Here is a 27,279-nt window from a genome sequence, read left to right on the forward strand (position 1 = left end):
TGGAATAATGAGCCTAGGTGGGTGAATTGCAGCCTTCCTGATCTCCCAGGCTTCACTAATGAGAAGAGATCCAGGTCCACTTGCAACTATTCCGCATATTGAAGAAGTGCTAGAGCCAATGCCTGATCCCACAGGGCTGGTGATTTTTCCAGCACACACATTCTTGGGCAAACCTTGCATGTTGTCTAACTTGACAGGCATCATGTCTGACATTTCTTGATGTCGATCAAATTCTCCCTCTGCACAAACATTAATTTTAAAAGGCAAATTTTCATCAGTCTGACTTATCATACCGGGAAATACATATTTTTATAATATATAGACCATAAGTCTTGGTGTGATGTTTCAAGCAACCTGAGATAAAGAACACAGAGAGGAAATGTGATTTATAAAGAATTTTCATGGTGATAAAAGTGGCACCAGGAACTTTTGTCTTCCACAAAAGGCATCAGCATGCTATGAGAGCCACTGCAAAGAAAACAACCAACTGTGGAACATCTTTTAGGAAGAACTTAAAGTTCATTTCCTATTTAATCTGCTCGATTGAAGACAGATCCAAAAGAGAGGTAAGAATTGTATAAAACCCCAAGCTTCTGCTGATCTGTGTTCACTTCTCCATCCTATGTAGAGCTGTAACTTTTAAGGTGAGTGGCAAATGCTATTTATTTTAACCAGAGAACACTGTTGAGTCACATCCCAAACACTGCTGGCCACAGCAGCTAAAACAAAATCTTAAAAATTAAAAAAAGAAATTAACCAGCCCATGCTTACAAGGCTGGGGCAGAAACAAATATGAAACCCAATTCTTAGAATACAGTTCAGTCTTTATTCTTGAAAAGGGATCTCATTCTAGTCACAGCAAGCAGGGTTGTTTTTCTTAATGGAATTTACTCTTGTTGTATTCCTTCCTCCATCCCATACCCTAACCTCCCCCAAATTCCTGTTTTAATTAGTACTTTTACAATTTAAAAGCTTAAGTATCAATTCAGGGAATCTCTACAAACCGTTTGTGAATTATTTTATAAAGTCTCTTATACAACAGTTTTCAGGTCTTAATGAAGTCTGTCAGCTTTCTGGTGCAGAACAGCATTATGCGTTTTCTGGACCAAGGACAAGGGACATTATTAATTGATGACTGCTGTAATGTAATGCCATTCAAACAGGTGGTGGGTGGACTGGAACTACAGCATTCTTCCAGCTTTTTTTGGAAAAAAAGATTTTCCACAAGAGCAAAGAAGGTGGTAATGCTATTGTATCATAGAGCTCAAAATAACTGGAATACTGACAAAAAGACACAGACTCTTGTCTATGAAACAAGGGAGAGGTATATTTTTGGCTGCAGGAAAAAGAAAACACACTCTGAAGATGCTGGAGAAAATAAAGACTGCTTGATTGTGAAGAAAAAGCCAGACTGAGGGAGTATCACATCAGAAGTTACCTGCAGCTCCTTCTGTTGGGAGAAAAGGCACTGACCTAATTCCCATGGAAACAATAGAGATTTCCATAATTGTTTTGGTCTGGACCCACATACATTTGTGTTGTCCTGACAGGAACTGTATTAGAACCATTTACAGGCTTTGCCTTTTTGCCATATTATCACCATCTTCCCAACACTCATCCTGGAGCTGTGAAACTGCTATCACCCAAACTCCACAGCTGCTTCAGTGCAGTCTCTAGGGAGTGCTCAGGTTCTGATTTTTACCTGCTTACCTGCAGGGACTGCTGGCAGAAGTAGTGTTCAGGAAACACTAGGCCACAGGCAATGCCTGCACTCTGTTCAATTTGCAAACCAAAAAGACAAATCCTGTTTTACAATTCAAAACACCAACTAAACATCTACCAGTTGAAGCGTAAGGATTGTAAATCAGCATTCCAGGGCCTTGTGCTTTTCATCTAGTTTGAAAACATTATTCACGAGATCACAACAGACAAGTATCTCATATCAATTTTTATTATTATAAATACTATATTGGAACATAAAGGATGGTGCTGCACATCTGCTTCCTTCTGCTGCTATTTGGCATCTTCTTTCTTGGCTCCTGCTTCTATTTTCAGGGGTTCTGGAGCTGGACGATAGGCAGGAAACGCCTCCCATGGGCTATTCAGATCGAACTTGCGAAATTCCTGAGCTAGCTCCACAGGCTCTGCCACCACCCGTTTGACTTCATCATCATACCTCACCTGGAACAGCACAAAGGACACAGGCCAGTCATTTGCACCCTGCTCCTGCAGCATGTCTGCTGTGCACCTTGAGCCAGTAACGACCCAGACCACCCTCTTTGCAGACAACTCTACTTACCCATGGGAAAACCACAGGCCCACAGGCCTCTGCCACAGCTTCAGCTCTCCTCATTACTTAACAAGAGCTCTCTAGATGCTACTGAGATCTCTGGAGCATCCAAGAAAACCCTCCTCTTTGCTTTGCTGCCATGCCCCTCAGGTGTCATGACTAAGCATCCAGAATTAGGAGCACCCACCCTAACAGTCCACATGAAGTTCATGTGCAATAGGACATCTGTCATTTGACAAAGGAATTTCTCCTGAGTCAATGAATTAAGATGGCCATCCTGGGCCTGCATGGCTGAGAAGCACAATCAAGAATCTTTATAATATGGCATTTGTGTGATTTTAGTTGTTCTAATTTTTTGCGTAACACTCAGAACAAGGGGAGAAAAAGAAGACAACCAGGATGGAATGCAGGTGAGTACCAGATACTTCTGATTGGCTTGCTTTATCCTCACTGTGCCAGTCCAGATCTCTGAACTCCAGCTGAGGAGATGCTGCCTTATCCTTGCTTGCAGGATTTTGTTATTTCTACATTTCTTTAAACAGCCTCTTTTTTGCAAACTTCACTGTTTCCTTCTGAGACTCAACTCAGTCTTAACACTGCACCAAATACACCTGCTTCTACAGGCCAGTTATTTGAAACTAGGCAGATACCAAACACTATAATTTCACCTGTGGTTGGCATACAGAAGTAAATGGTAAACAGCAAGAGTCACTTTTAATCAGAGTTTTATAATCTGGGCCTACAAACACACAACAAAGTGAAGTTCCAACTGAGTCAAGAAGGGTTCCGTCCTTTATCCTTCTAGACATCTCAGTTTTGCAGTGGAAACTTGAGCCTTCTGGAAAACGTGCAGAAGCACTTCCTCTGCCTGGCAAGTATCTTTGGTATACAGCACATCACATTTGCTCTATTTCTGCAGCCTTAGGCTGCCTTATTATGGATGATATTTTGTGTGATAATTCAAATTTCTATGCAGATTTATACAACTCCGCTGGAATACAGGCAAGTGATTGTAAAGCAGTCACATCTTTGTACTGGAACTCAGAAAAGAGCATTGGAGAGACCTGGTAACTTTAGACATGACTGTATCTCCTACCTCCACATAACCAGAGAGTGGGAAGTCCTTCCGGAATGGATGGCCCTCAAACCCATAATCGGTGAGGATTCTCCTTAGATCAGGATGGTTGGCAAAGAAAACACCATACATGTCCCAAACCTAAATGAAAGGAAGTCAAGTTAGTTGAATTGTATTTAAAAAAACCCAAAAACCTGCATGTGTTATGTCCATAAAATTTCAGTTACATGCCTGGCTTTGTAGAGTGCCAGCAAAACTGATGAAGGAATTAATTCAAAAGCCAATCAAACACCATTTTATCTCCAACTCTGAAAAGGCAGCCAGGGAAACACTTATCTTTCTTCCTGAGGGCATTGGGGAATCATTTAAATTGGGAAAACACAGCCTCTCTCCACAAAGACTGTTCCCAAGCACGCCAGCGCTCACCTCTCTTTCATACCAGTTTGCTGCCTTGTGCACAGGCACGGCTGAGTCGACAGGTGTCAGCTCATCGGTGTATGTCTTCACACGGATCCGGCTGTTGAACCGCAGCGACAAGAGGTTGTACACAATCTGAAACAGAGAACAGGCAGCATTCATGATCTCCTTGCAGTACACCTCTGCCTAACCAAAGCCACACAACGACTATTTCAAATATTCTTTATGAGCAGGATCGCATTCAGCACTTCAGAGTCGGCCACTAAAAGACACTGCTACAATTGAGGTTCCAACAGCTTATCACTTTGGTCCTTGAAGTGTGACAAAAGCTATGAGAGACTTAGACATCATGACTGATGACAAAGTAAAGACAGATAATAAATCTTAAAAAGAGAGACCACTGGAGGGATGGAAACACTTGACAATGAATGGTCTGTCTCAAAGAAAATGGCCATCAATAACTCTTGCAATTACTATCAGTGGGAGAAAGCTAAGAAAAAACACACTTTTTTCAGCAAGTGAGTTGGATACCAGGGAACATTTCCAACGTCTATGGTGATGAAGTCTAGTACAAAAGCTGTTTATGACATACTACAAGCAGACTGAAAAGAAGATCCCAAAAATTTATAAGGAATTTAAAAACCTTGTTTGATACTGCCTTGGTGACTGGAAAAGATGAATAAATTAGGGTCTATATTTCTATTATTTCTATGAATCTACTACTTTGATTTTTGAAAGCAAAATATTGAATTAAAAAAATATTCCACTTCTTCAGCAACTGGAGGCCTTTGACATAAAGAGTTCTGTCTACAACTGTTGAAACTTTTTTCTCACTGCCAGAAACCAAAGAAAGTGGTCAGAGCTGCAAGAGCACCCACAGCCATCAGCACTTGTGAAGCCCTCCAAGTACTGCACCTGTGAGCAGTTCCTACCTCAAAGCGGTACTGCCGAGATGGGACATCAACGGCAGTCAGGTCTGCCAAGGATTTGAACTGGGCATTGGTGTGATCACGAAGGAAGGTCAGGACAGGAATGATCCCATCTGGATGGATCAGAAGTTCCAGCTCATTGAAGCAGGTCACCTGATGAAAACAGAACAGTGCGTGAGTACAAACACCAACAGGACCGAACGTAATGCTGATTTCAGCAGAACACTCAAAGAGACACAGCAGACACAAAAAGGCATCAGATCAAGGGGCTTAAAAATAGCAGTACTTCTCATGGAATTCTGACAATTTTTCTTCCCCAAAACAACTTCTCTGAACAGGTAACAAAAAAGTGGTGTGTTCACTGGATCCTATCCCGCCACAAGAACAATTTCTTGAAAAGCACCTACCTGTACTTGCTGGATATACTTGGGCAGAATTTCAGCCACATACTCCCCAAAAGCACATAGCTGCTTCTGCTGTACTTCATTTTTTGGTCTGACAGTAGCTAAGGAGAAAAATAAAGTTTCCAAGATTATGACAGGGAATACAAAAAGCTACAGAAAAAAAGAGTAGTAACTCCCTTTAACCAGTCTAGCTGTTTGTCAGAAACTACGCTATAGCAACATACTTGTGTTACACAGAAGGTGGAACTAGACACTTTGATAATGAAGGAAATTTGTGTCAGTGCTAAAATTTTGTCAACTCTAAAGAGCAGCATGAACACGATGATGAAGAAGTAAATAGCCAGATGAAAAAGAGGGCAGCAGGGATGACAGAATAATCTTAACTTAGGAACCGCTCATGTCATTCAACATGGGTCTAGAAAGGGCCTTGTTTTATGGATTTGCTGGATGTGTCAACATCTAAGCAATCCCCTCGTAATCAAAACACTCTTGAAACTCCCGTTGTTGGGGTGGGTTTTTTCACTGTTACGACAAAAGCCCTTAAGGGTCAGGGAGATGAGGGGCTATGAAGCTGTTGCCCAGGCGCAGCTTTGCACAGAAAAAGCAGGCTTGGCCCTGCATCTGAGAGACGATGCAGACAGGAACCCAAAGCAAGCACGGGTACCCTCAGCAAGCACGGTTACCAACACAGCCGCTTTTCTGCGCAATTGAGGTTTTCGAGTGACCGGACCAACCCCTTCCCGACAGGCTCACTAAAGCGGTTCCACCGCCCAGGAACGTCCGTGGGCCGGCTCGGTGCCCTCCCGCCGGCCGGCAGCGGCACAACCGCACCCCTCGGGCCCCCTCCGCCCCGCGCCCCCAAACCGGCCCCGCACTTACGGCGAGTGTCCGCGGCGGAGCTCCCCGCCAGCCGGGCCCGTGCCGCCGCCGGTGCCGCGCCAGCTGCGGAGAGAAACGGACACGTCTCATCGAGCACCGCCAACCGCCCGGCCCGGCCCGGCCCGCGCCCCCGGTACAGCCCCGGTACAGCCCCGGCACAGCGCCCGAGCCTCACCTCGCAGCGCGGCCCGCGCCAGGCCCCGCGCCGCCGCCGCCCACATCCCGCCGGGACACGGACGGGCAAGGGCACGGGGCGGAAGCGGAAAGCGCCGCAACCGCCGCGCTTCCCCCGGGGGCGGAAGCGCGCGAAGAGCTTCCCGGGGACGGCTCCGGGTCGGTGGGCGGAATCGGCGAGTGCCCGGCGGCGCCTGGCGCAGGGTGAGGGCCGGGAGCAGCCGCTGGGGCAGCCCGGGCGGCGGCATGAAGGGAGGCGCCGCAGGTGGGTGCCGCGCGGCGCGGCCGGGGGAGCGGCGCGGCCGCCGGCCGGGCACGGAGCAGCGAGCGCCGGGACGTGCGGGCGCGGAGGGCGGCGGACCCCGGCGGCCCCCGGCTGAGCCAGCGCTGAGCCTTGCACAGCGTCAGCGCGGCCCTGGTGGGGTCTGCGTTTCTCCGAGGGTCAGCCTCCCTTCCTGTCTTCTCCCCGCCCCGGACCGCGGGGTCGCTGTCAGTTGTGCTTAGGGGTTCCCCGATCCCGGGCGCCGCCGTGGCATCCGCGGCTCTGTCAAGAGCAAGGAAGGAAGGAAGCTGGAGCACAGGTCTTATGAGAAGCGGCTGAGGTAGCTGTGTTACTTTAGCCTGGAGAAAAGGAGGTTCAACGATGAGCTTATCACCCTCTCCAACTGCCTGAAAGGAGGGTGTAGTCATCTGCGGGTTGGCCTCTTCTCCCAGGCAACCAGCGACAGGGCGAGAGAACACAGGCCTAAGCTGCAGGCGAGGTTTAGGCTGGAAGAATTTCTTCACAGGAAGCACGATTAGAGACTGGAATGGACTGCCCAGGGAGGTGGTGGTGTTGCTGTCCCTGGAGGTGTTTCAGACTGGATGTAGCACCCAGTGCCATGGTCTAGGTGACGTGGTGGCGTTCGGCCATAGATTGGCATCGATGGTCTCAGAGGATTTTCCCAACTTAAGTGATTCTGTGAAGGAGGTGTATTAGGTGTAGGTTAAACCACTGTCACTGATAGCTAGGCCTATGGAATGCATGAAGCATATGATTTGGCTTTATGGGATAGTTAACTGTCCTGCATTCTCTTTCTTTATAGTCAAGACACCATGGGTGCAAAGGGGAGCTTTGTCTGGGTGTCTGCAAGGAAGACATAAGATTTGTGTGGTCTTTAACTGCTTCTTGGCATTTCTTTCATGACTTGGCATCAGTCCTCTGGGAGTTGTGCAGGGCAGTGTGGGCAGCTGGTTCTGCCATGCCAAGGGGGCAGAGTACTTAATCTGTCCATATCCTGGTTCTCTCTGTGGTCTCTTCTGCATTCTGGGCTGAAGTTCCTAAGCACCTTGACTGTATGGATAAAGAGCTTTAACCAAAGTGGAAGCCAATTTGCAGGATAGGCTCATACTTCATAAGGCTGGAAAAATAGTACTGATGTGTTCTATGCTGACTGCAGTTCCTCTGTCTCTTGTAGACTATTGTATAGGTACTTTTTAGACAGACCAGGACTACTGTAAAATCAAGATTAGAGTATAATTAAGGCAGGCTATCACCAGAGATGAGATGGACTTGTCCAGCCAATTAGGGATGTAGAAACTACTTCCCATGAACAGAATTTGAGCAAAGAACTTAGGAGCCCTCCTGATCAAGCAGTGTAATTGTAAGAAAATGCATGTTTGACAAGACAGACCATGGAAGAATAACTATGAATCTGCTGTATAAAAAACCCCACATCTTTGTGAAACATTGCTCTTGAAATAATGTTCATTATTAATTGAAGAGATTTCTGATACTAGACATCATGGCTGGTAGTTCAGTTGTAAAATAAGTCTAAAGTGAATGCAGGTAGATAACTATTCAGCTGTTCCTAATGCTGCCAAGAGCCATGGTAAAAAAGAGCTCTTTGCTGTAGTAGTCCTTCTGTGTTTCAGAAGCTTTTCTGACACACAAACTACCTGGAGCACTGCAAAGATCCATGGTACCTGCTAAGAGGTGTTTTCTTTTACATTTTGATCCCCTTTCCACGTGGGAAGCAGTCTCTAGTAACATCTAAAATGTTGTTTTGCATGCTGAACTTGATTGGCACATTAACAAACAGTATAATCATCAGTTATCTCATTTGCTTAGTTTGAAGGACTGGCGGTTATGTCAGGCTGACATCTTTGTACATCTTTTTGGTGAAAACAAGTTCATCTTGATACAGATTCATCATTGGGTTTTGACAGTAATTAACACCTCCTGATGACATGAACTGCTGCCTGTGCTCTTTTTTAGTATGATGCTGTAATCCTTTTCACATCTAGTCCAGCTATGCTGCTGCTGCTTTTTTTGGCTTTGCAAGTTTCCTAGGGCAGTTGCTGGACTTTCCACTTGAATAACTCGCTGCATTTCTTTGTGTCAGTGAAATGAGTGGTGAAAAGATATGCACGTCTCCCAGTCCTTCTGGGATGTGATGTTCACTGTACTGGAAGTTTGGTATATATTATAATTTTAATTATGCCAACTTCTCATTTGCTGTTTGAGATTCTGAAGCTCAAGCACAAGTTTCTGGCTGTGCTATTTATGTTAAGTCTAAAATATGCTGGACTCTTACCAATATGTTTGATTTTTCCCTGTACCCTGAAGTACTGCATAATCTTGTTAGTGGTGAGAGAAAGCCATATAATTATTGTGATTTTACAGATTGCTGGAGGTCTGATTTGTGCAGCACCATGGACTCGTCAGAAGAGACTGGAGGCTCCTCTGCAGAAGAAAACTATTTTGTGAACTACACCTTCACTGACCGCTCCCACTCGGGCCGCGTAGCCCAGGGTATTATGAAATTATGCTTGGAGGATGAGCTCTTTGCTGATGTTACAATATCAGTGGAAGGCAAAGAATTCCAACTGCACCGTTTGGTCCTCTCAGCTCAGAGCTGCTTTTTTCGTTCTATGTTCACTTCCAACCTAAAGGAGGCCCACAACCGGGTGATAGAGCTGCAGGATGTTAGTGAGAGTGTCTTTCAGCTTCTTGTGGACTATATTTACCATGGAACTGTAAAGCTGAGGGCAGAGGAGTTGCAGGAAACCTATGAAGTGGCAGACATGTACCAGCTGACTGCCCTTTTTGAAGAGTGCTCCCGTTTTCTGGCCCGTACGGTGCAGGTTAGAAACTGTCTGCAGGTCATGTGGTTGGCAGACCAGCACAGTGACATGGAGCTCTACACAGCTGCCAAACACTGTGCAAAGTCACATTTGTCTCAGCTGCAGGAGACAGAGGAGTTCCTACACCTGCCTCTCCGCCTGCTGACAGACATCCTTACAGGTAAGGAGTTCTTGAAACTACCTAGGGTGTGGATGTAGAAAGAGACTTTCAGAGTCTGGTCAGGTACTGAATGAAATAGAAGGAAAGCTACAAACTTTCATAATCACTGTTTATTCGGAGACTTAGCTAAGCAAGGCAGAGCAAAACATTCTGGGTACCTTTATCAGAAAAAGCGCCAAACTATTAATTGTTACTGGACATGAAACATCTGAGCTATAGAAAAGGGACATACAGGATGCCAGAAATTCACAGCAGTTCCTGAGTCAACTGGTTAGAAGTTTTACACATTTTTTAAACACAACTTCCAACAATTTGTTGTAATTTTGTTTGCATTAAAAGTAAAACAAAGAAGCCTTACCAGAAATACACATCTGATGAAATTATTTTTATCCCTTTAGCTCATAACCATTTAATGTAGTAATGCGGTAACTCAACATCTGTAAGAATGAGCACATACTTTAGACTATTTTAGTGTTATTCACAACTGTATATAATTGTTAGGATTACTTATGCACTCAACTGACTGAAATTGAGGCATTGTAACATCTTGAGTAGTACAGTAATTGCCCTTCTTGTAAAGGTAATAGCCTTCCCCAGTAATGGATGCCATGACTCAGAGTTGTGAGGGATGAGGGACATGTCAACATATAAACAACTTAGTCCAGTTTCCACCAATCCTTAAAGATCTGCCCTAGTAGGTACAGCCAGTAGTTGTTACCTCTCCAGGAAGCTGCAGTCACAAGTCCATTTTTCTGCAGTTACATATCATTGCTGGAGGAAGCAAGAATGTAGAAGCAGCTCATACATCCAAATGTGCCTCTTTCTTGCTTTTAATTACTCTTTGTAACTGAGTAACTAACTAGACTTTGTGTGTCATGTGTTTTATATGCAGTTGCAAAAATAAACCTATCATGATTGGCTTCTTTGGAACACTGGCAAATCTATCCATAAGACTTAAACTAGCCTTTAGAATTGATACTGTGCATATGAGAGTCTTTACAGATACTGCATTAAATTCTCTATTGTATCTAAAGAAATTTACAGACAAAAGCCTATTGAGTAAATGTACTGATAGCTCAAAAACTATGATAAACTTAGAGTAATTTTGATTACTATCTAGCTAAACTTTTTAAAGTAAGTCACAAGTTCATTTTAAAAAACCTCTAAAATCGTGAAATAAAACTGTACAGGTCAATCACATTTAATTTCCTAGGGATTCCACATAAAAAACAGTTTTAGGACTATGAAATTTAGCACTTGTGGTTTCTAAATTAAAACAATAGCTCAGTGTAACTTTTTTCCATGCATTATCTATTTTCATATGTAGAATCACATTACTCAGTATTTTTGCCACAACTGCTGGTAGGAAAAATCCTTTTATTTTGCCTTTCCTGCATCTTCGTTTGGTTAATGAGGAATTAAATAGAGGAAACTTTTAGTGGCAAGGATTAAAATTAATTTAATGAAATAGTAATTTATTAAGTTTACCTTCTGTTGCACTCAAGGACCAATTTCAAAAAATTTTTTTTTCTATTTAGGCACTACGTGTGATGGTTAGCTTATGCAAATCCTTTTAAACAGAGTTGAAATACCTGCTTTTGTGCCACACATTTTCTGCTCCCTTCCACTATAGAGAAGAGAATTGGAATTTGTCTGGTGCCTTCAGCATCATTGAATTCAGTTTGTCATGAGAACAGACTACAAAATCAGAGTCTTCATAGGGAAGCTTCTCAATGAAAACAGGGATAATTGCTGGCTTTCAAACTGGAAGGAAATACCTAAAATCTTTTAGGTAATGTACTGATGATGATGATGATGCAAGACTTTGTGGTTTAACCAAAACTTCCAGTTATGTCTTGAAGAAGATTTAAATCTGATGCAGTCTCTGGAGTGTTTCCTACTGTCACACAGCTAAGAAAAGCTCTAGTAGCTCATTGGGGATTTCCAAATGTTAAGAGGATAGCAGCAACACCAGATGTTCAGTCATGAGGGTCAGCTGCCTGACAGTGCTCAGATGTATTTTGTAGATGACTTTTGCTAGACAGGTTTCTAGGACCAGCCAGAAAGAAAGGCAGGTGCTGAGATTCTCAGTAACAGAATATTTTTGCCTAAATGATTAAATAAGAACGTATTTGTCATCGTCACACAGCGTGTAAGTTCTCTTTCCTGTCCTATTTCTCTTGGACATAGATTCCTGAATAGATTGCTGAAACTCATCCAAAGTGCTTAAGATCTGCAGCTGTCTTCTTATAGTTACCCAAATTAATTTAATGTATTTGGCTGGCTGGCAGTGCTGATCATGCCTGACAAAATCTATAAACACCTCTGTCTATTTTCCGTCTCAAGAAAGTAGGTTTTGTGGTGGAAGTGGGGGAGGCAGCTGCAGGAAAAGGGTGTTCCTGAGTACATACTTTTGTCTAGATATCATAAATGCTTTTCTGTCCCCGAACTGCAGATGGCGTTCCATGTTCTCAGAATCCAACAGTTGCCATAGAAACCTGGATAAACTTCAACAAGGAAGAGCGAGCAGGCTTTTCGGAGACTCTTCGATCGAGTCTGAAGGTATAAAAAGACCTTACGTCCTGGGGCTAATGTGGCACACTTCTCAGGGCAAACACAAAATTCATTGAAATTCATGGTGCTTGTGAGAGGATACTTTCAGTGTCATAAATAGCAACCCCACTGACAGCTTTTTTTTCATTTAACCTGAGGCTGCTTTCACTGGTGATTGGAGCAGTGCTACAAATAACTTATTTCACCTCATTTACCAAATAAACTGTTCAGAAATCTATATTTGGCATTCCCCTTGTAACAACTGGACTCCTGTCAGTGATGTAACTGGCCCTTACCTAAACTGTGAACACTTGTGTTCTAGTGACATCTGTGGCTATTTCACTGTGTCAGGTATGAATGGTATCTTGAAAAGGCCTTGAGACTCTGAATCCTGAATGTTCTAGGGTGGCAGGACTTGGGAAGGAGGTTACACACCTCCTTAGGCCCACAGGTGGGTCCTAAACTGAAAAATTCAGTCTTGAGCATCACTGATGTTTGTGTGAACAGATCTAATTCTGCTGACACACTTCTACTTTCGCTCAGGTGATTGGAGAAAATGTTCACATCTACCTGATTGGCAAGGAGTCATCACGTACACATTCCCTTGCTGTCTCTCTGCACTGTGCTGACGATGACTCCATCAGTGTGAGTGGCCAGAACAGCCTGTGTCACCAGATCACCGCGGCCTGCAAGCACGGTAGTGACCTGTACGTCGTCGGTGGCTCCATTCCACGGCGCATGTGGAAATGCAACAACGCGACAATAGATTGGGAATGGTGTGCTCCTCTGCCCCGTGACCGGCTCCAGCACACCCTCGTCTCTGTGCCGAGCAAGGATGCAATATATTCACTGGGGGGAAAAACTCTACAGGACACTCTCTCTAATGCTGTCATATATTACAGAGTACGAGACAACGTCTGGACAGAGACCAGCCAGTTGGAAGTGGCAGTCTCTGGAGCTGCAGGGGTGAACCTTAATGGTGTCATTTACCTGCTGGGTGGGGAGGAAAACGACTTAGACTTCTTCACCAAGCCCTCTCGGCTCATTCAGTGCTATGATACCAACACAGAGAAATGCCACGTGAAGCCATACGTACTGCCTTTCGCGGGGTGCATGCACGCTGCTGTGCACAAGGATGTGGTGTTCATTGTGGCCGAGGGAGATTCGCTGCTCTGCTACAATCCCCTGTTGGATAGCTTCACCCGGCTGTGCCTCCCAGATGCCTGGAGCTCAGTACCATCCCTCTGGAAAATTGCCAGCTGCAATGGCAGCATCTATGTCTTTCGCGACCGCTATAAAAAGGGCGATGCAAATACTTTTAAACTTAACCCGGCCACCTCTGTTGTAACAGTCACAAGTGGCATCAAAGTGTTGCTCACTAACCTGCAGTTTGTACTGGCCTAAACAGGCCCAGTGATAGAAAGACAGCAACAGTGTCTTGCTGTGCTACACCTACGACCCTCAGCAGCAGTCCCAATTACTACAAGCTCACAACATCCAGTAAAGACCCCATCCTCTCTACCTGTGCAGAGGAAGTACAGGCTTTCTGACTGTGGGCCTGTTCTTTTACATAGCACTATTGAAACCATATTGAACTGTTGTATTTTAGATTTCAGATGGACTAAATATTATTACTTTGATTCCTTGATGATAAGCTGCTTGCATTTGAGGCCCAAACAGCAGCAAATGGCTATTTTAGCCTGGAACCAATCCACCACTAAAAAAACCTGTGGCATATGGAGAACATTCTCCTTGGCCAGACTGCTAGTTTTAACTGCCTAGGAGACTGCGTGTTGCTGCTGTGTCAGTCACAGAGTTAGACGTGCACTGTGTCCCCCAGGGATGCCCCCATTTAAACATTCCTGTGTCCTATTGCAGAAGGAGGGCCTGGCAGACAGATTCCAGAACTGACCCCAGGACCCTTAGGTTACATTCAGCACTTCTCCTAGAGGAGTGGTAACCAACTGAGTACTTGCTTATTGCTCTGTCATCACCTAGTATAAAGAGGGAGATCGTTTTTAGAGCACTGGCTTCTTTTACTGTACAGGAAATCCCCACCTGTAATTATAACATAGTGTTGGTGAAAAGACAGAATTAAGATCACTTCCTCCTACCCCTCTCTGTTGGCACTGTAACCCTTTGGGTAAGAATCTGAATAAAGTCTCTACTGAGACAAAGTATTTTGTTTTTTTTCTCTTTGCTTCATATACAAATATTTTTGAACTTCCTGTGGATTGCAGTTCTGGTCAGCACTGATGTGTGGAAAAGAATTATGGGACTCCAAGAGATCTAGGACATTAGCCAGAAGGAAAGAAAGCTTTAATGAAACAGCCCTGTTTCCCCTTTACTGTAAAATGTTCTTTATTGATTGTCAAGAATGAAAACCCTTAAGCTTTTGTTAGACCATAAAAACTTTTTTTATATCAGCTGGAATGAGGATTTTGATTCTGATTTTGATTAGTTTTTACTAAGTTATGCAGTTCTCCCAGTGATCATGTTCCTGTGAAATTTCTCCAGGACCTGGACTTGCTTGTGTCGAATGAGGATGTGGGGACGAATCTTGGCAATGGCCTCTATTGCTTCCTGAGGGCTCCAGTGATGCAGCTGAAAAGGCAGAAACCCAGCAAGTGAAAATCCATTCCATCTTTGCACCAGTTAATGGAACCCTCCTGGAGGCTGTGGGCAGTATTAGAGGTGTTAGAAAGCTTGTTGCTGTTTTGCCCCTTAGGTTTACTTGATGTTCTTCTCAGAGAGGCCTGCAAGTCACACATTCATGAAATGTGTCCCTCATTTATAGAAGAATGGTTGCTGCCTGGGCCCTCCACCTTCCATCTTGCTTGCTCTTCCTTCATGTTGTGAACAGTTTCCTGTCCTAGCCCCACTAGACCAGAGCAAAAATGCAGCTTAATTTTTTTTTTTTTTTTTAATTCTACTGGTACTTCCATCGCATTTCAGCACTTAGTGAGAAAGTTTTCTTTTCAACAGTAATGGCAAATTTTCCAGGGAGCGCTTAGTAACAGCAAGGGAAGGATCCGCAGGTGGGATTTTGTTCTTAGTGCTGGCTTCCCCAGTTGGGTTGGTAGAGGAACTCAGAAAACAAGTCAGTTCTCTTGATCCTGAATTGTATTTATGGAAAAGCATAGGGAAGGCTCACCACTACTCCAGTGAAGCAAGGAGAAAATATGAACAACAAAAACTTGTGTTTATCTGCTAAGTGAACCTGTGCTCATGAGTGACTTGTTATTCCCACCTCAATCTCCACAGAAAGAATTAAGAAAAGCAGACTAATTCAAAATTTGCATTTGCATTCAAAATAAGGCAAGTTTGAGGCCTCTCTTAAAATGGGCATCCCAGCTCTGTAAATCATGGAATATTAACTTGTACATGCTTGGGTGTCCTGAGCAAGAGTAAACTATAAAGGCTGTCTGCATTTTATTTCCATTTTTTAATGAAAAATCACCCCATTTATCAGAGACTCCTGACCTGAATTAAGTATGCTGCCACCATGGTGGCACTGCGGGAGCGTCCTGCCTTGCAGTGCACATAGACACTGTTACCATGGGCCCGGTGCCTCAGGATGAACTCCACGCCCTTGTGCAGGTTTTCCAAGGTGGGGACTCCAGTTAGATCCACAGTGCTAAGACGCAGTTGCTCCACTCCCATTGCCTCCCATTCCTGTAACAGACATAGCAGATTCGGTCAGTGAACTTTTGGGTGGGTTTTTTTACTGAAAGAAACTCGGAACCTGTTGAGACATTTGGGAAATTCAGAGAGGCTGTAAAGAGACTTTGAACATCAATCCTTCAAATCAGATGTATGAAAACTTCAGTCCTGGTCATCAGAAGGTAGTAGTTAAAGAGGACTGAAAAATTGTGTTTCAGCTATAGGAAAAGAGGGAGGTTAGGATTTCTTCCCAACGCAAAGGCATTCCTGTATAGTGATGTACGTGGGTTCCATGCTCCCTGTCTTTCCATGCCACTGCAGCTGCAGTTCACTCGCATGCTCACGTTTTACTGGTTTGCCGCATCGTTTTTAAAGTCGGCTTAGGTACGAGTAGTCCTGGCTTTGATGCCACAGGTCTTGGCGGTGGCTGCCGGGATGACGGCAGGAGGCGGCTAAAGCCTCACCCGTACCGGGACAGACAGCGACGAGAGACCTGGGCGGGGGATACACCAGCGATCCCGGGGCTCACCTGGGGAGAAAAACAGAGGAAGCGGGTCTCGTAGTCCTCGGTGAGGGTGACCACGCCGCGCACGTTCTCCTCCGCCACCAGCTGCGGGCACAGGCACCATAAGGGACCTCCGTTCCTCCCGGCCCGGCCCGCCCCGCTGCGCCCGCCTTACCCTGCGGATGCGCCCCCGCAGCGGCAGCGCCCCGAGCAGCACGACCTCGTCGATGCGGTGGAACCAGGGCCGGCGGGACCCGGGCAGCCGCGCCCGCGCCACCGTGTACAGCAGCGACGGGTAGAAGAGAAGCCGCGCCGCGCCGGCGCTCAGCGCCTCCAGCACCCCCATGCGCGCCGGGGCCGCGCCGCGCCGGGCCGGGCCGGGCCGGGCCGACGGGCGGGGGAGCGCCGCGGACGCGCGCACCGAGCGTCACCAGCAGGGACAGCCGCGGCGGGGTCGGGCCGCGGGCGGGAGGCGCCCGGCGGGGCCGGGGCGGGGCGGGGCCGGGCGGGGCGCGGCGGGGCCGGCGGCGCGGGGAGGGCGGGCGCACCGCCCCGGCCCCCCCACGCCGCGCCCGCCGTGGTCTCTCCCGGAAGCGCCGCCATCTTGCAGAGCCGGCCCGAGGCGGCGCAGGGAGCGGAGCGGTGCGCGGGCGGATCCCGGGGCAGGTGAGGGCGGCGCCGCCGGGAGGAGCTCGGGCCGCGCACGGCACGGCAGGGACTGCACCGCAGGAACGGCGCGGCGCGGGGCCGAGCCGGGCCGAGCCGGCGGGAAGCGCGATCCGTCTCGCGCAGGTAACGGCTCCTTGCCCCTTCTCCCCCGTTCCCCGGCGCTCCCGCCGCCAGGCCGCTCCTGCCGGGCCGAGGGGCCGCCCCGCTCCCGCCCGCGGGGGAGCCGCCGCCGCCGCCCCGCGCGCGCCATCCCGGGGCGGTGCCGCCCCGCCGGGAGCCCCTCCGAGGGCCCGGAGCCGGAGGCTGCCGGGTGTCGTATCTGATCCGAGCGCTGACAGCGCCGCGGGCGGTGGCGGTGGCGCTGCGGGTGCGAGCTCGGCCCGCGGCGGCGGCGCCATTGGGGGCGGGGGGGCTGCGGCGAGGCCGGGCGGACCCCGGGGCGGGGGAGCGGCTGCCCCGGGCTCGGCCGCCGTCAGCCTGCCGGGCTGGGCGCCCCGGGCACCTAGAGGAGCCTGGGGTGCAGTTACTGTTGTCGTCGATATGGTGCGGGTCTGTCCGCTGGAGCAGTGAAATGTGTGCTGGTGCGCCGCGGGTGGAGGCGAGTCAGGCATACGAGAAACACGATCAGGGAAATTGGAGTTCAGCACAGTGTGAGGATTTGCAGTCCTCAGGTATGAGAACGCATGACAGACACTGCTGGAATGAAGCAGGAAGAGGAGTATGAAAACCAGGAGAAAGGGAGCGTAAAATGGGTGATAAATACGTGAAGAAGCAGTAAAGGTTGATAACAGCATGTTTTTTTATTAGGACTGTTACGAGAAGGAAGTTCAGAGGTAACTGTAGAATACACTCCTTAAAATTCCTGAGGAATTGTGGCCCAGACATTTTCACCTTTAAGGCACAGGCATTCTCTTCTGCCAGAAGTTGTCGGGGAACATTTTTCAAGCATTGCAGCTTTCTTGTATGTCCTGCTTCAGTGTGATCGTCGGGTGTGTTTCACCAGTTCGCTGGATTTAGAAAAGTATTTGGTGGGGATTTGTATCATGAAGCACACATGGCTTCTGGCTTACAAGAGCTTGTGTTTGAATCTTGAATTTGTGGGGGTTTTTTTATGTATATCTGTCCTTTCAGTCTTACTCTTTGTACCAGTGATCACAAAAATTCCTGAACTCTCTCCTAGTGTCTTTCGTGGTCTCCTCTATTGTTTTTCTCTAGGTTAGTTCATCAGATAAGTTTTACTGCACTGACTTGGCATTGCACAGCTATAATAAACCAATCACATTTTTATTCTTTTTTCCATTCCCCTCGGCTATGTTCTTGGGATCTCTGCACAATATGAGATACTGTATCTTTCTAGAATTGTGTCTGGACCTAAGTCTTGAAGAAACAGCATTGTTGGAAATACTGCTGCTGTGGTGGATGTTTGAAATTAATCCATATGTCTTTAGGTCGAGCCAGGAAATGTTAGAGTGGGTACAGCTTGTATATAGCAGCTTGATATGTTCAGTTGCATTCCTGCTGTTGAAGAGCCCCCAGGACAGGAGCACAAATCTTGCACCTGCTCAGAGACATGAATGCAAACGTATATACTACTAAAATTCCTAAATGGGGATTTTTAAATATGGTGATATAAAGAATTATTTTTTCTTTAGGTGGTTACTGTTCTTTTTCAGCCTCCACTCACATTCACAATTGTTGCTGATACTTATTTTGGGAAGGCGTATGCTGTTCTGAGGAGTGCATTCACCATTTCTGAATGATCATTCTTTCATGGCTGTCTTGATTCTGGTTTTGCTTTCCCTGTCTAAGTTTCTAATGTTACATTGGAGAAAATCAATGTCCCATCTTAACTGCTCTCTTACATGTTTCCCCTTTTTGGATCTGTTTGTTGTTTTTTTTTAATAGGTAGCAAAATAATTGATGCAAGCCTAGGACATTCTGTTTAAATGCAAAAGAAAGCAGGAATACAGCATCTGTAGAAAAGCAGACGATTGCAAAGTGACCATTCTGAAGTCATGAAGACTAAAACATGAAGATTTATGTGTTAGGTAGTTTTGTTTTGAAAGTGAATTGCCTACAAAGTGAGAAGAATGTACCCATCTTCCATTATGGGAGACAGGGTAAAGAAATCCATGGCAGTACTATTGTGTACTTCTTACTGTATCCATATTTCTGCTAGGCTCCAAAACTTGATGCACTTGTAGGATTATCTTTGCATGGCAGGGGGAAGGTTCTTTCAGTTCTTCTGCTACAAGCAGGGGTTCTGAAAACAAGCTCCCTGGCATCACTTCTCTAAAGGGGAAAGCAGGAAATGTGGCAGGATCATCGATAGACAATAGTTGTCTGTCTCATAAATCCATTATTAATGTAAGTAGCCTGTACATCAGTTGAAGAATCATTGGTTGAAACAAAATATGATGCTTTGAAATAAGGGAAATATCATGTTGTGTAAATTTTCTTCTAAAATCACAGCATCCTATATTGGTTGAATTTCATAAAAGGTAGAAGCTTATGTCATTCTTAAATAGTTAGATTCATTTTCAGTTAAGTAAGATTCTGCTTGAAATCCAGTATCTAATTGAACTTATTGGGAAACTTTGTTGTGAGCAGGTTGCTCCTTAACTATTTCTGGCATATTTTTCTGGAATGTGGCTATTGATTATCAGTTACTGAGTCATCTGCCACAAATCTCTTCAGAGTGCCCACTCTGATTTTTCCTTTAGTGCCTGTTTTAGAAGAGGTGGGAAGTGAGACAAATTGTCATAGTTTTTGAGATTTCCTGGTTATTAGTCTTTAGCACTGAGATCCAAGAACTCACTGTTCTGGCTGTTGAACTGGAGACTGTTCTTAAGCTAATATGTCCAGTTTTCCAGGATATAATGTGGTTTGGTTACTGTGACAGCTACAGTAGTCAAATGCACTCAGATCTGTATTTCTGCTTTCTTATTTTTCATTCTTGCCATGAATGTCTGAAATGTTTTATTTAAATCTGGGCATGTTTAGTATTGCTTGTCCATCAAGACTAAATGCAGAGTTATTCAATACCTTCAGGGAAGAAGGTATGATTTTTATCTATTGATCAGCTATTTGGCAGGAGAAAAAAGTAGTATAGAAGAAAAGAAGACTAATCTATTTTAGTATTTATTGGAATGGGGATTGTAAATTGAGGAGAGTTATCTAGGGCCTCTAATGGGTATTTCCCAAAGTATCACAGAGCAGGATCTTGAGTGGTGATCCTGTTACAAGATTTCTTGAGGGAAGTGAGATAATTTTGATTGGAAAAAGTAACTGCTAGTTTTACTGCCCTTCTTCCAGTCGTCAGAGATACTTGTTGTACAGATAAGTGCAAGAGTGCAAGATACCAAATTTTCTGCTATTGTTCTCAACAACCTGTTTTTTAAAGGTGCCAAGACACTTTGTGTTTGGGGCGTAAGATTGAAAAGAGAAAGCTTTAGCATTCACATTTTAAGAGGAGATTTCCCAAACAGCAACTGAGCATCATCTTGTTTGTACCTGATGTGAGACTCAAGCAAGTAGAACTGAAATGTACATTGGGTCCAAGCTGCAGTGCCACTTAGTCTGCAAGTGCTTTGCTGTAGGGAGGAATAGCTCACGAGTCTGAACAGTGATGGACGGAGCAGGCTTCTTTGTGTGACAGCAGTAGAGTGCAGCACAGTCATCATCCCAAGGAAAGGAAGTCATCTTTGACATCTTGAGTACCTTCAAACCTCCAGCTGTCTTAGCTCTGTGCTAAAGAAAATGCATCATTGCTAGCTGAGTTCAGGATGAACAATGAGCAACTAGATGGCTGAACAGAAATCTTCAGTAGTTTCCAACTCTTAGTGAAGAATTTCAGTTTAGATGATGTGGTTTGTGTCACAGGTATATGTAAGTGAAAGCCTTATGCCAGAAGAGGAATCCTTGTCAACAAGCTGTCTTGTCTGTCCCATGTATGTGTGTTACCTTTGTATCTTCAGTATACTTAGTATAGCATGGGCTGTCTTCTTGTTTTGTTTCTAGAAAAGGTGTTCTGGCTTTCTGGTTGCTCTGTTAGAGGCAGAGTATATTAGTGGCAAACTGGCAAACTGCAGGTTTTGATAATGAGTATTTACCAATTTAGAGCAGATTTATAGCTGATTTAATGGCTTGGGTTGCAGTGGTAAAGTCCCAGGTCGATTTAAGATTATGTAAACTGGGCTTAAAACCATATCGCTCTAGGATTTTTACATTGGTTTGACTGAATTGCTTGTAATATAGCATGGAATAGCTAGTTTGAGTATTGCTGAAATCCATGCAAATGAGCAGGCAGTTTGGGTTCTTTGTCCTTTTCAGCAGCATACTCAAGGAGATCTTGAATGAGCGTGTGGATGAGAGGATGGGTGTTTGTTGAATATCTGGTGTCATGCTGGTGTGGTATCTGGCAGGCTTTCCTATGCAGAGCATTTTTTTAAATGCTTACATGCTCTGTGTTCTGTCAGAACTGGATGCTCTCCTAATTCATATAAGAACCCAGGTGACTGTTGTACATTGTTTTTACTTTAAAATAATTTGAGTTTTTCAGGACCATGGCTTCTTTATTTTTCACCACTGTCAAAACTGTTCTCTTGTGTAGCTTTCAGGTCACTCTGCTGGCTGTTTTGTACTGCACCTTTCACGAAAATAATGTAGTTATTATCCACTAGATTTCAGTATTTCACAAGTCAAAGTGAAACTGTTTTCCTTCAAACATCACTTAAAATTCAGGCTTTCACTGAACCCATGCATATTCTCTGCTATTTTTGTCCCAAACTATGCAGTTCAAAAGATATTCCAATGTAGGCATGCAATCCACAAATTTTTTAGACTCTGTTGGAAAGGGAATATTCATGTCTGCTTTTTCCAAAGCAGAGGAGTTTGTAATTCAAATCAAGCACTTAGCAGACAATGTCCAGGTCTACATACAAAAACGGTAGCATCTTTCTTAATGGATGTAGAGATTTGCAGGATGGACACCAGGCATCTTTTTATCTCTGCAAAATCTTGCAAGGTAGATTTTTGATAAATGTTTCTTCAGAAGGAAATGAAATATTGATCTTTCAGGAAGAGAGAATGTATTTTGAACACCACGTCTAGCTTTTGCATTTTGTGTAGGCACAATACAGTGTAAAAGTAATTCTCTAATTTATAGTTTTGTATTCCAAAGCACCATCTGAAAATATTTTTTGCCTACTTACCTGTAATACCTTATTACCTGTTATTTGTCTTCAGAAATTTTCTGTCCTCCATTTAAAATTGTGAATTAAAAAATATTTGGATGGCAGGTCAACTTAATGATGAGTTTTATTTCTTCTTGGGTTTTTGTTGGTTGTTTTTTCTTGCACGTGATTGCTCGATTACTACAATGTGGAGCACAATCGAGGATGAGTTGAAACAGTAAAAATTCCTTGCACAGTCCTAAGTGACATGAGAATTGATACTCTTGAAAATATCAATATGCAAAATCTTTTGGGGGAAGAGAAAGGATTATGTATTTACTTCTCTAAAGCAGTTTTGAGTGTTCAGAAATCCATGATTATATGCATTGGAGACTTAGGAAAAGTTATGTAAGTATTTTCTGATACTTATGGACTAAAGCCACCCATGTTACGCTCTGAATTACTCATTCAGTGCCAGAATTTGATCACTATCAAGACTGGCTGTAGGTGGTACTGTCTGTATTTCACAGTGTGGAAGCTGATATGACACTAATTGTCTGGTGGAGAATTTGCTTTGAAATTTCCTTGGGTTTAAAATTACTTTTTCATCTAATTCAAGACTTAAACTTAATAGACATTTCTTGGGGAGCAAGACTAAGACACATATTCTTGATCCTTATTTTTAAGGAAAATAATTTAGGCTGTGCTTAGGTGTAGAGCTAATTCTGCATATGCTTTTATCTTCCTGAATTTGCAGGGAGCCTAAATCTTTATGTCAGTAATGAGAAATTTGAAAAAATACCGGGATTGCTGGTTTTAATGCCAGCACTTTTGTGTTTACTTGCACGTAACATTAACAAAACTCCTTGACTAGTGTGTTTCTCTGCGTTCTGAATTGGCTGCTGCATTCCTGATACAGCTGGAAGTTGCAGCTTCCACTTACTCATATAGAATAACTTTTCTGGTAGCTCCTGTAAGGTAGTTTGGTATCAGCACATACATGCAGTATACACCAGGGAGAAGCAATAGGCAGCAGCATGTGGTAATAAATTGCTTATGAATAATGATGCTTTTTTATATAAATGAGGCTGCTTTTAAATAAATGAAACTGTCTTACTTGTGTACTAAAAATAAAAATAGACTGTGCCACTTCTATAGTTTTCGTAGGTTTTTTTCTGTGAAGACCTATGGATTTGGGTCTTCAATTACACTTACTCTGCTCTTGTGCCAGAATGTGAAAGGGGTGGGGTGGGTGAAAAGAGAAAAGGATGCTGCACAGAAATGCATTTATTCTGTTTTTAAGAAGAATGCAGAGGAAAGGGTATAGTTAGTGTTTAAACACTGGCAAAAAGGACTACAGGGATAGCAGACGAGATATAGCAAGTCACCATAGTAATTAGTATCAAGCAATGAGAAAGGTCATGCTTCCTGGTTTAGGACAATACTTGAAAAGGGAGAAGGGTTTAAAAAGATTTCTGTAATTCACTTTGGGCTGGAGAGGGGAGAAGGTCAAACCAAGAACTTAATATGTGGTTGTGTGCGTCCAAAAGCAACAAGGAAGGCTTCACTAGTTCAGTAGTTATTGAAATGCTGGTGGATATGGGGATTCCCTGGAAGGAAGATTTTTGTATTGTTTTTGAGTTGCTGCCCAGATTTTGTTGGTGAATAGCTTTAGACGTTTGTGCATTATTAAGGTGAGCACAAGCAAAGTGGAGTTGGAACTCATTTCAAAACAGGAACTCCTTTAAGTTTGTAGCTGTAATTCTTTTCTCTCCTTGCACAGTGTGACAGTGAGTGAGGGTGTGTGTGTGTAAAGGAGCTTGTCTTAGCAATGGTCTCTTTCAGACACCATGTATGGGTAAAGCAGTTCGGCTGGTTCAGCTCCTGCTCCTCCCTCTCGGGAGCTGAGCAGAATCTCTTCTGCTGAAAGGGTTGTTCCACTTTGTGCTTTCTATATTTGTCCAGCAGAGCACACTGGCTCACCAGGCAGTGTGGCTGGCCTGGTGGGCATTTGCTGAGCAGAATTGAGAGCCGGGGCTTACAGTCTCTGTTACGTCCATCTGTCTGTCTGTCTCTGGGCATGACTGGTGTTCCAAGTGGAAGGCAATCTGTTTGTGGTTGTTGTCTTCTTTGTAAACTGCAGTTCATCCAAATTTGGGAGTCTAGAGACTGGAAATGGAGGAGTTGTCTTGCAGGGGCAATTTGTAGTGGGTGCCAGTGGCATCAGAAAGACCCAGATTTAACCTCCAAAAGAGCTGCTGTCTTCTGGGGTGAGGATTTTAATCTCCCTTCCTGCTTTGGGGAGCGATTAGCCAAGGCCTGTATCCTTCCATAAATGGTCTGTTGTCACTGTCTGCCTTGAAGATTAATGAAAGCTAGATCCTGTCCTGGAAGATCTGAGTGCTGTGTTTGCTTGTTATGGGCAATGGGGATTAATGAGGAGCTAGACCCTGGCCTGCCTAGTTTGGAATCAGGAGTTGGTGTTCAGAGATGGGGCCTGTAGGAAATACCTTGTTAGGAAGGGCTGGAAATTTGCAGCTGAGACTTCCCTGACTGTGTGCTTGCGTAAACTTTGTATTAAGGCGCTGCACACATTGGGATGGCTATTCACAATTGCTTTTTTAAATAGTTACACTGTAGTAAACTGTTGATACAATCTTCGAGTAGCAGAAAGGTGCTCAAAATAGTGGCAGCAATACATCAAATAGTGGCAGCAGTACACCATTAACTGTGGCAGTAATTTTTTGAGAGGGAGAAAGCGCAATTGTTTATAGGGTACTTTTTCTAAATTTTAAGAAATACTGTCCCCTTAAAAATTCTGCTGTCTTTTGAATATCTTTGCGAATAGGCGTCAGCCTTTTGTTTCTGGAATTTGAGCGAGGAAAAGATTGTTTCAGTTGTGGAATTGATTTTAGAAAGAGTCTGCCTTTTTTGTTGAGGACCATGTTCCATAAACTCAGTTTTAATTATTTTTCTTTCCTACCACTGCAGTGTCTTCAGTGTATTTCCTCCTGAGAGAGCTGCGTGTCTCTTGGATTTGGAAGAAGGACATTTTGGAGGCAAATTGGTGGATCTGAGCTGCCTGGCAGTGTCAGGATTGTACTGATGTCTGCAGGCAGGGACCTGTCATTGATGTGTGAGAGAGGGTCATCTTCTTGAACTGATTGAACTCTAGCAACTTTGTTGTATGGCTGTTTTCTGATCATTCTTTGTTTAACGGAGACACATTGCAGTACTTATTTCCCTCTTCATGTGGCAGTCCTACAGAATTTGTTGTAAATATGCATCCTGTGGGATGTTAAGCTTGTTACCTGAAGTATCTTGGTATTTTGCCTAATTCTGGCACCCTCTGCTAGAATTAGGTCCTCTGCCCACCTGTCTTCCCACTTTTCCACTTGCTGACTCCTTAGCTGACAACCTTCCATTTATATGAGTTACCAGTTAAAACAAATTCTTGGTACTGTTGGAGGCCAGTGATTAGAGTTTTATGATTCCTCAGCTTTCAGGTGCTTTCTTGTAGGATACTCACCATTTCCTCCAAGTAATCTTGGAGCAGGAATATAATTAGGCAGTTTCGAAGGCCTCTTGGAAGTACACTACTGTATGTTTGAAACTACTCTGTGTCTGTTCTGTGAAAGATGCCATGATAATGGATAGAGCTCTGAATAAATAATAAATATATGTGCACCAAAGGCATTTGAGTAATAGAATGGCACTGGGGAATTTCAATCATACCATTTTGTTTTAATCTTCCTAAAAGCAATATATGAGAAAGTAGCATTGTTCAGAGCTAAGCCAAGGTGTCAAGACAGGAAATCTTGTTTGCTGTATATACTTTTGTTTTTAAGGGAGAATACCCAATAATCCATTGTATCTTGACTGTTACCCTGTCTGCAGAAAAGGTTTAATCAGGGTACAAGACAAATGAAAAATTAACTTTTGTCTGATGTCTTTTGAAGATACTAAAATTCCACCAGAAAGCATAATTTTTTAAATTTTCGTCTTGCCATACCGCTTGCTTTTTTTCTTTTTCTTTTTTTTTACAAAAATAAGCCCTTTTTGAGAAATGCTATAATTACGCAGTTGAGTAATAAAGTTAGGTTAAGGGTGGACATATGGGAAGATTACAGGAATTTTAAATAAGGTCCAGTGTGCATTTCAAATTGATGAAACTTAAAACTGCTATGGTGAAGTACTTACAACTCCAGGAAGAGTGAATGAAAGCTGGAAAATTCTTACTTGTGATTTTAAGAAGTTAAATCATGTTGTTTAATCAAGAATGTGGAGTGACGTGTCTCTAATATCTGAGGCAGTCCACTGACAAAGAATTGGAACAGTGAAGATGATTATATGGAAGGACATGTATATAGTTCTTACAAACAGTGCTTTCTTAACAGAGGCAGTGGAAGCCTTGTTTATCACTTGAGGCCTTTGAAAAGGATCAATCAGTGGAGATTTAATTGTGTGAAATTCAGTACCTAAATCTGATGATCTAGTTCCATGAGTAATTTAAATGAGCATTTGCCAGTATTGCTCTGAAAGAGGCTTGTGCCATTTTTCATGTGTTTTTCCTTTCCTTTGTGCTACCAAGAACATATGTGTGGTTGTGAGGTGAATTGAATCTAGGAGCATGTCTGGGTTAAAACTACTATTTTCCTGTTGTTCGTAGTGGACAAGAACACACCTTGACCATTTCCTCTCTCAGGCTTGTTACACAGAGATGGGGATGGACAGCTGGTGAGGAAAGAGTTGTGCACTATTCTTTTGGCAATAGTGCCAGCTTAAACTGGCTCTGCAGCAGGAGTATCTCAATCTATTTCTTTACATTTCTTCCTCATTTCTATTGAATGTTTATGGAGAGCTCTTATCTAGTCTTCTCAGTTGTATAACATGAAAATATTAAGTGAGAGTTTTTGGACTGTGTTGCCTGCTGGGGCATATATTATTTGGTGCTAGACCGGAAAGTCCTAAATGTTGTCTTAACATACTTCTTAATGAATCCAGAATTTGGTACACACTGTGTTTGATGCTGCTCTACAGAAAGCCTGCTATTCATTTGGGAAAAAATTGGTGAGCTTTTCTGATGTGAGGACAGAGAGAAAATTACGTGCCACATAGACAGTCACATGTAAGGTTTTGGAAGTATAAGGTGCCTCCAGAATCTAGGCAAAGGTATAGAGAATTCAGAAAGATATTTATTTAATGTCCATTCTGCGTGCTTATGCAGCCAAAGCTGTATTATAGCCCTTGTTTTTGCCATA

At 44.1% G+C, this 27,279-nt stretch overlaps 4 protein-coding genes across 15 annotated transcripts in view; 2 read left to right on the plus strand and 2 right to left on the minus strand.

Moving 5' to 3' along the window:
- Positions 1-1,933: 1,933 nt before the first annotated feature.
- NDUFS3 (NADH:ubiquinone oxidoreductase core subunit S3) lies at positions 1,934-6,289 on the minus strand. Its single transcript, XM_038136898.1, has 7 exons — positions 6,170-6,289; positions 5,995-6,057; positions 5,119-5,216; positions 4,715-4,864; positions 3,792-3,917; positions 3,387-3,506; positions 1,934-2,181 (listed from the first exon to the last, which is right to left on the minus strand). Exons 1-7 carry the CDS (start codon positions 6,213-6,215, stop codon positions 2,014-2,016), a joined length of 771 nt encoding a protein of 256 aa, XP_037992826.1. The 5' UTR covers positions 6,216-6,289; the 3' UTR covers positions 1,934-2,013.
- Positions 6,277-14,184, plus strand: KBTBD4 (kelch repeat and BTB domain containing 4). Of its 3 annotated transcripts, none has more exons than XM_038136871.1 (4): positions 6,277-6,433; positions 8,834-9,454; positions 11,910-12,016; positions 12,551-14,184. In XM_038136871.1, exons 1-4 carry the CDS (start codon positions 6,415-6,417, stop codon positions 13,409-13,411), a joined length of 1,608 nt encoding a protein of 535 aa, XP_037992799.1. In that variant the 5' UTR covers positions 6,277-6,414; the 3' UTR covers positions 13,412-14,184. The 3 variants fall into 3 exon arrangements, with proteins under 3 accessions (XP_037992799.1, XP_037992801.1, XP_037992800.1); XM_038136873.1 differs by having other exon boundaries at positions 6,280-6,372; XM_038136872.1 differs by lacking the exon at positions 6,277-6,433 and adding an exon at positions 6,460-6,609.
- Positions 14,185-14,295: 111 nt separating this feature from the next.
- PTPMT1 (protein tyrosine phosphatase mitochondrial 1) lies at positions 14,296-16,656 on the minus strand. Of its 2 annotated transcripts, XM_038136899.1 has the most exons (4): positions 16,351-16,656; positions 16,200-16,280; positions 15,491-15,682; positions 14,296-14,611 (listed from the first exon to the last, which is right to left on the minus strand). In XM_038136899.1, the coding sequence occupies exons 1-4, from the start codon at positions 16,519-16,521 to the stop codon at positions 14,480-14,482; spliced, it is 576 nt and encodes a 191-aa protein (XP_037992827.1). In that variant the 5' UTR covers positions 16,522-16,656; the 3' UTR covers positions 14,296-14,479. The 2 variants fall into 2 exon arrangements, with proteins under 2 accessions (XP_037992827.1, XP_037992828.1); XM_038136900.1 differs by lacking the exon at positions 16,200-16,280.
- A 60-nt stretch (positions 16,657-16,716) lies between these two features.
- CELF1 (CUGBP Elav-like family member 1) overlaps positions 16,717-27,279 on the plus strand; it is a 58,551-nt gene continuing 47,988 nt past the window's right edge. For 5 of the 9 annotated variants that reach the window (XM_038136894.1, XM_038136893.1, XM_038136895.1 and 2 more), the window contains exon 1: positions 16,717-16,967. The gene's annotated coding sequence lies outside the window, so the exon portion shown is untranslated. The remainder of the gene's footprint in view (positions 16,968-27,279) is intronic. The other 4 variants (XM_038136891.1, XM_038136897.1, XM_038136896.1 and 1 more) reach the window with 4 other exon arrangements.

The sequence above is a fragment of the Motacilla alba genome, chromosome 5 (assembly GCF_015832195.1).
Source record: "Motacilla alba alba isolate MOTALB_02 chromosome 5, Motacilla_alba_V1.0_pri, whole genome shotgun sequence".
Classification (NCBI taxonomy): Eukaryota; Metazoa; Chordata; class Aves; order Passeriformes; family Motacillidae; genus Motacilla; species Motacilla alba.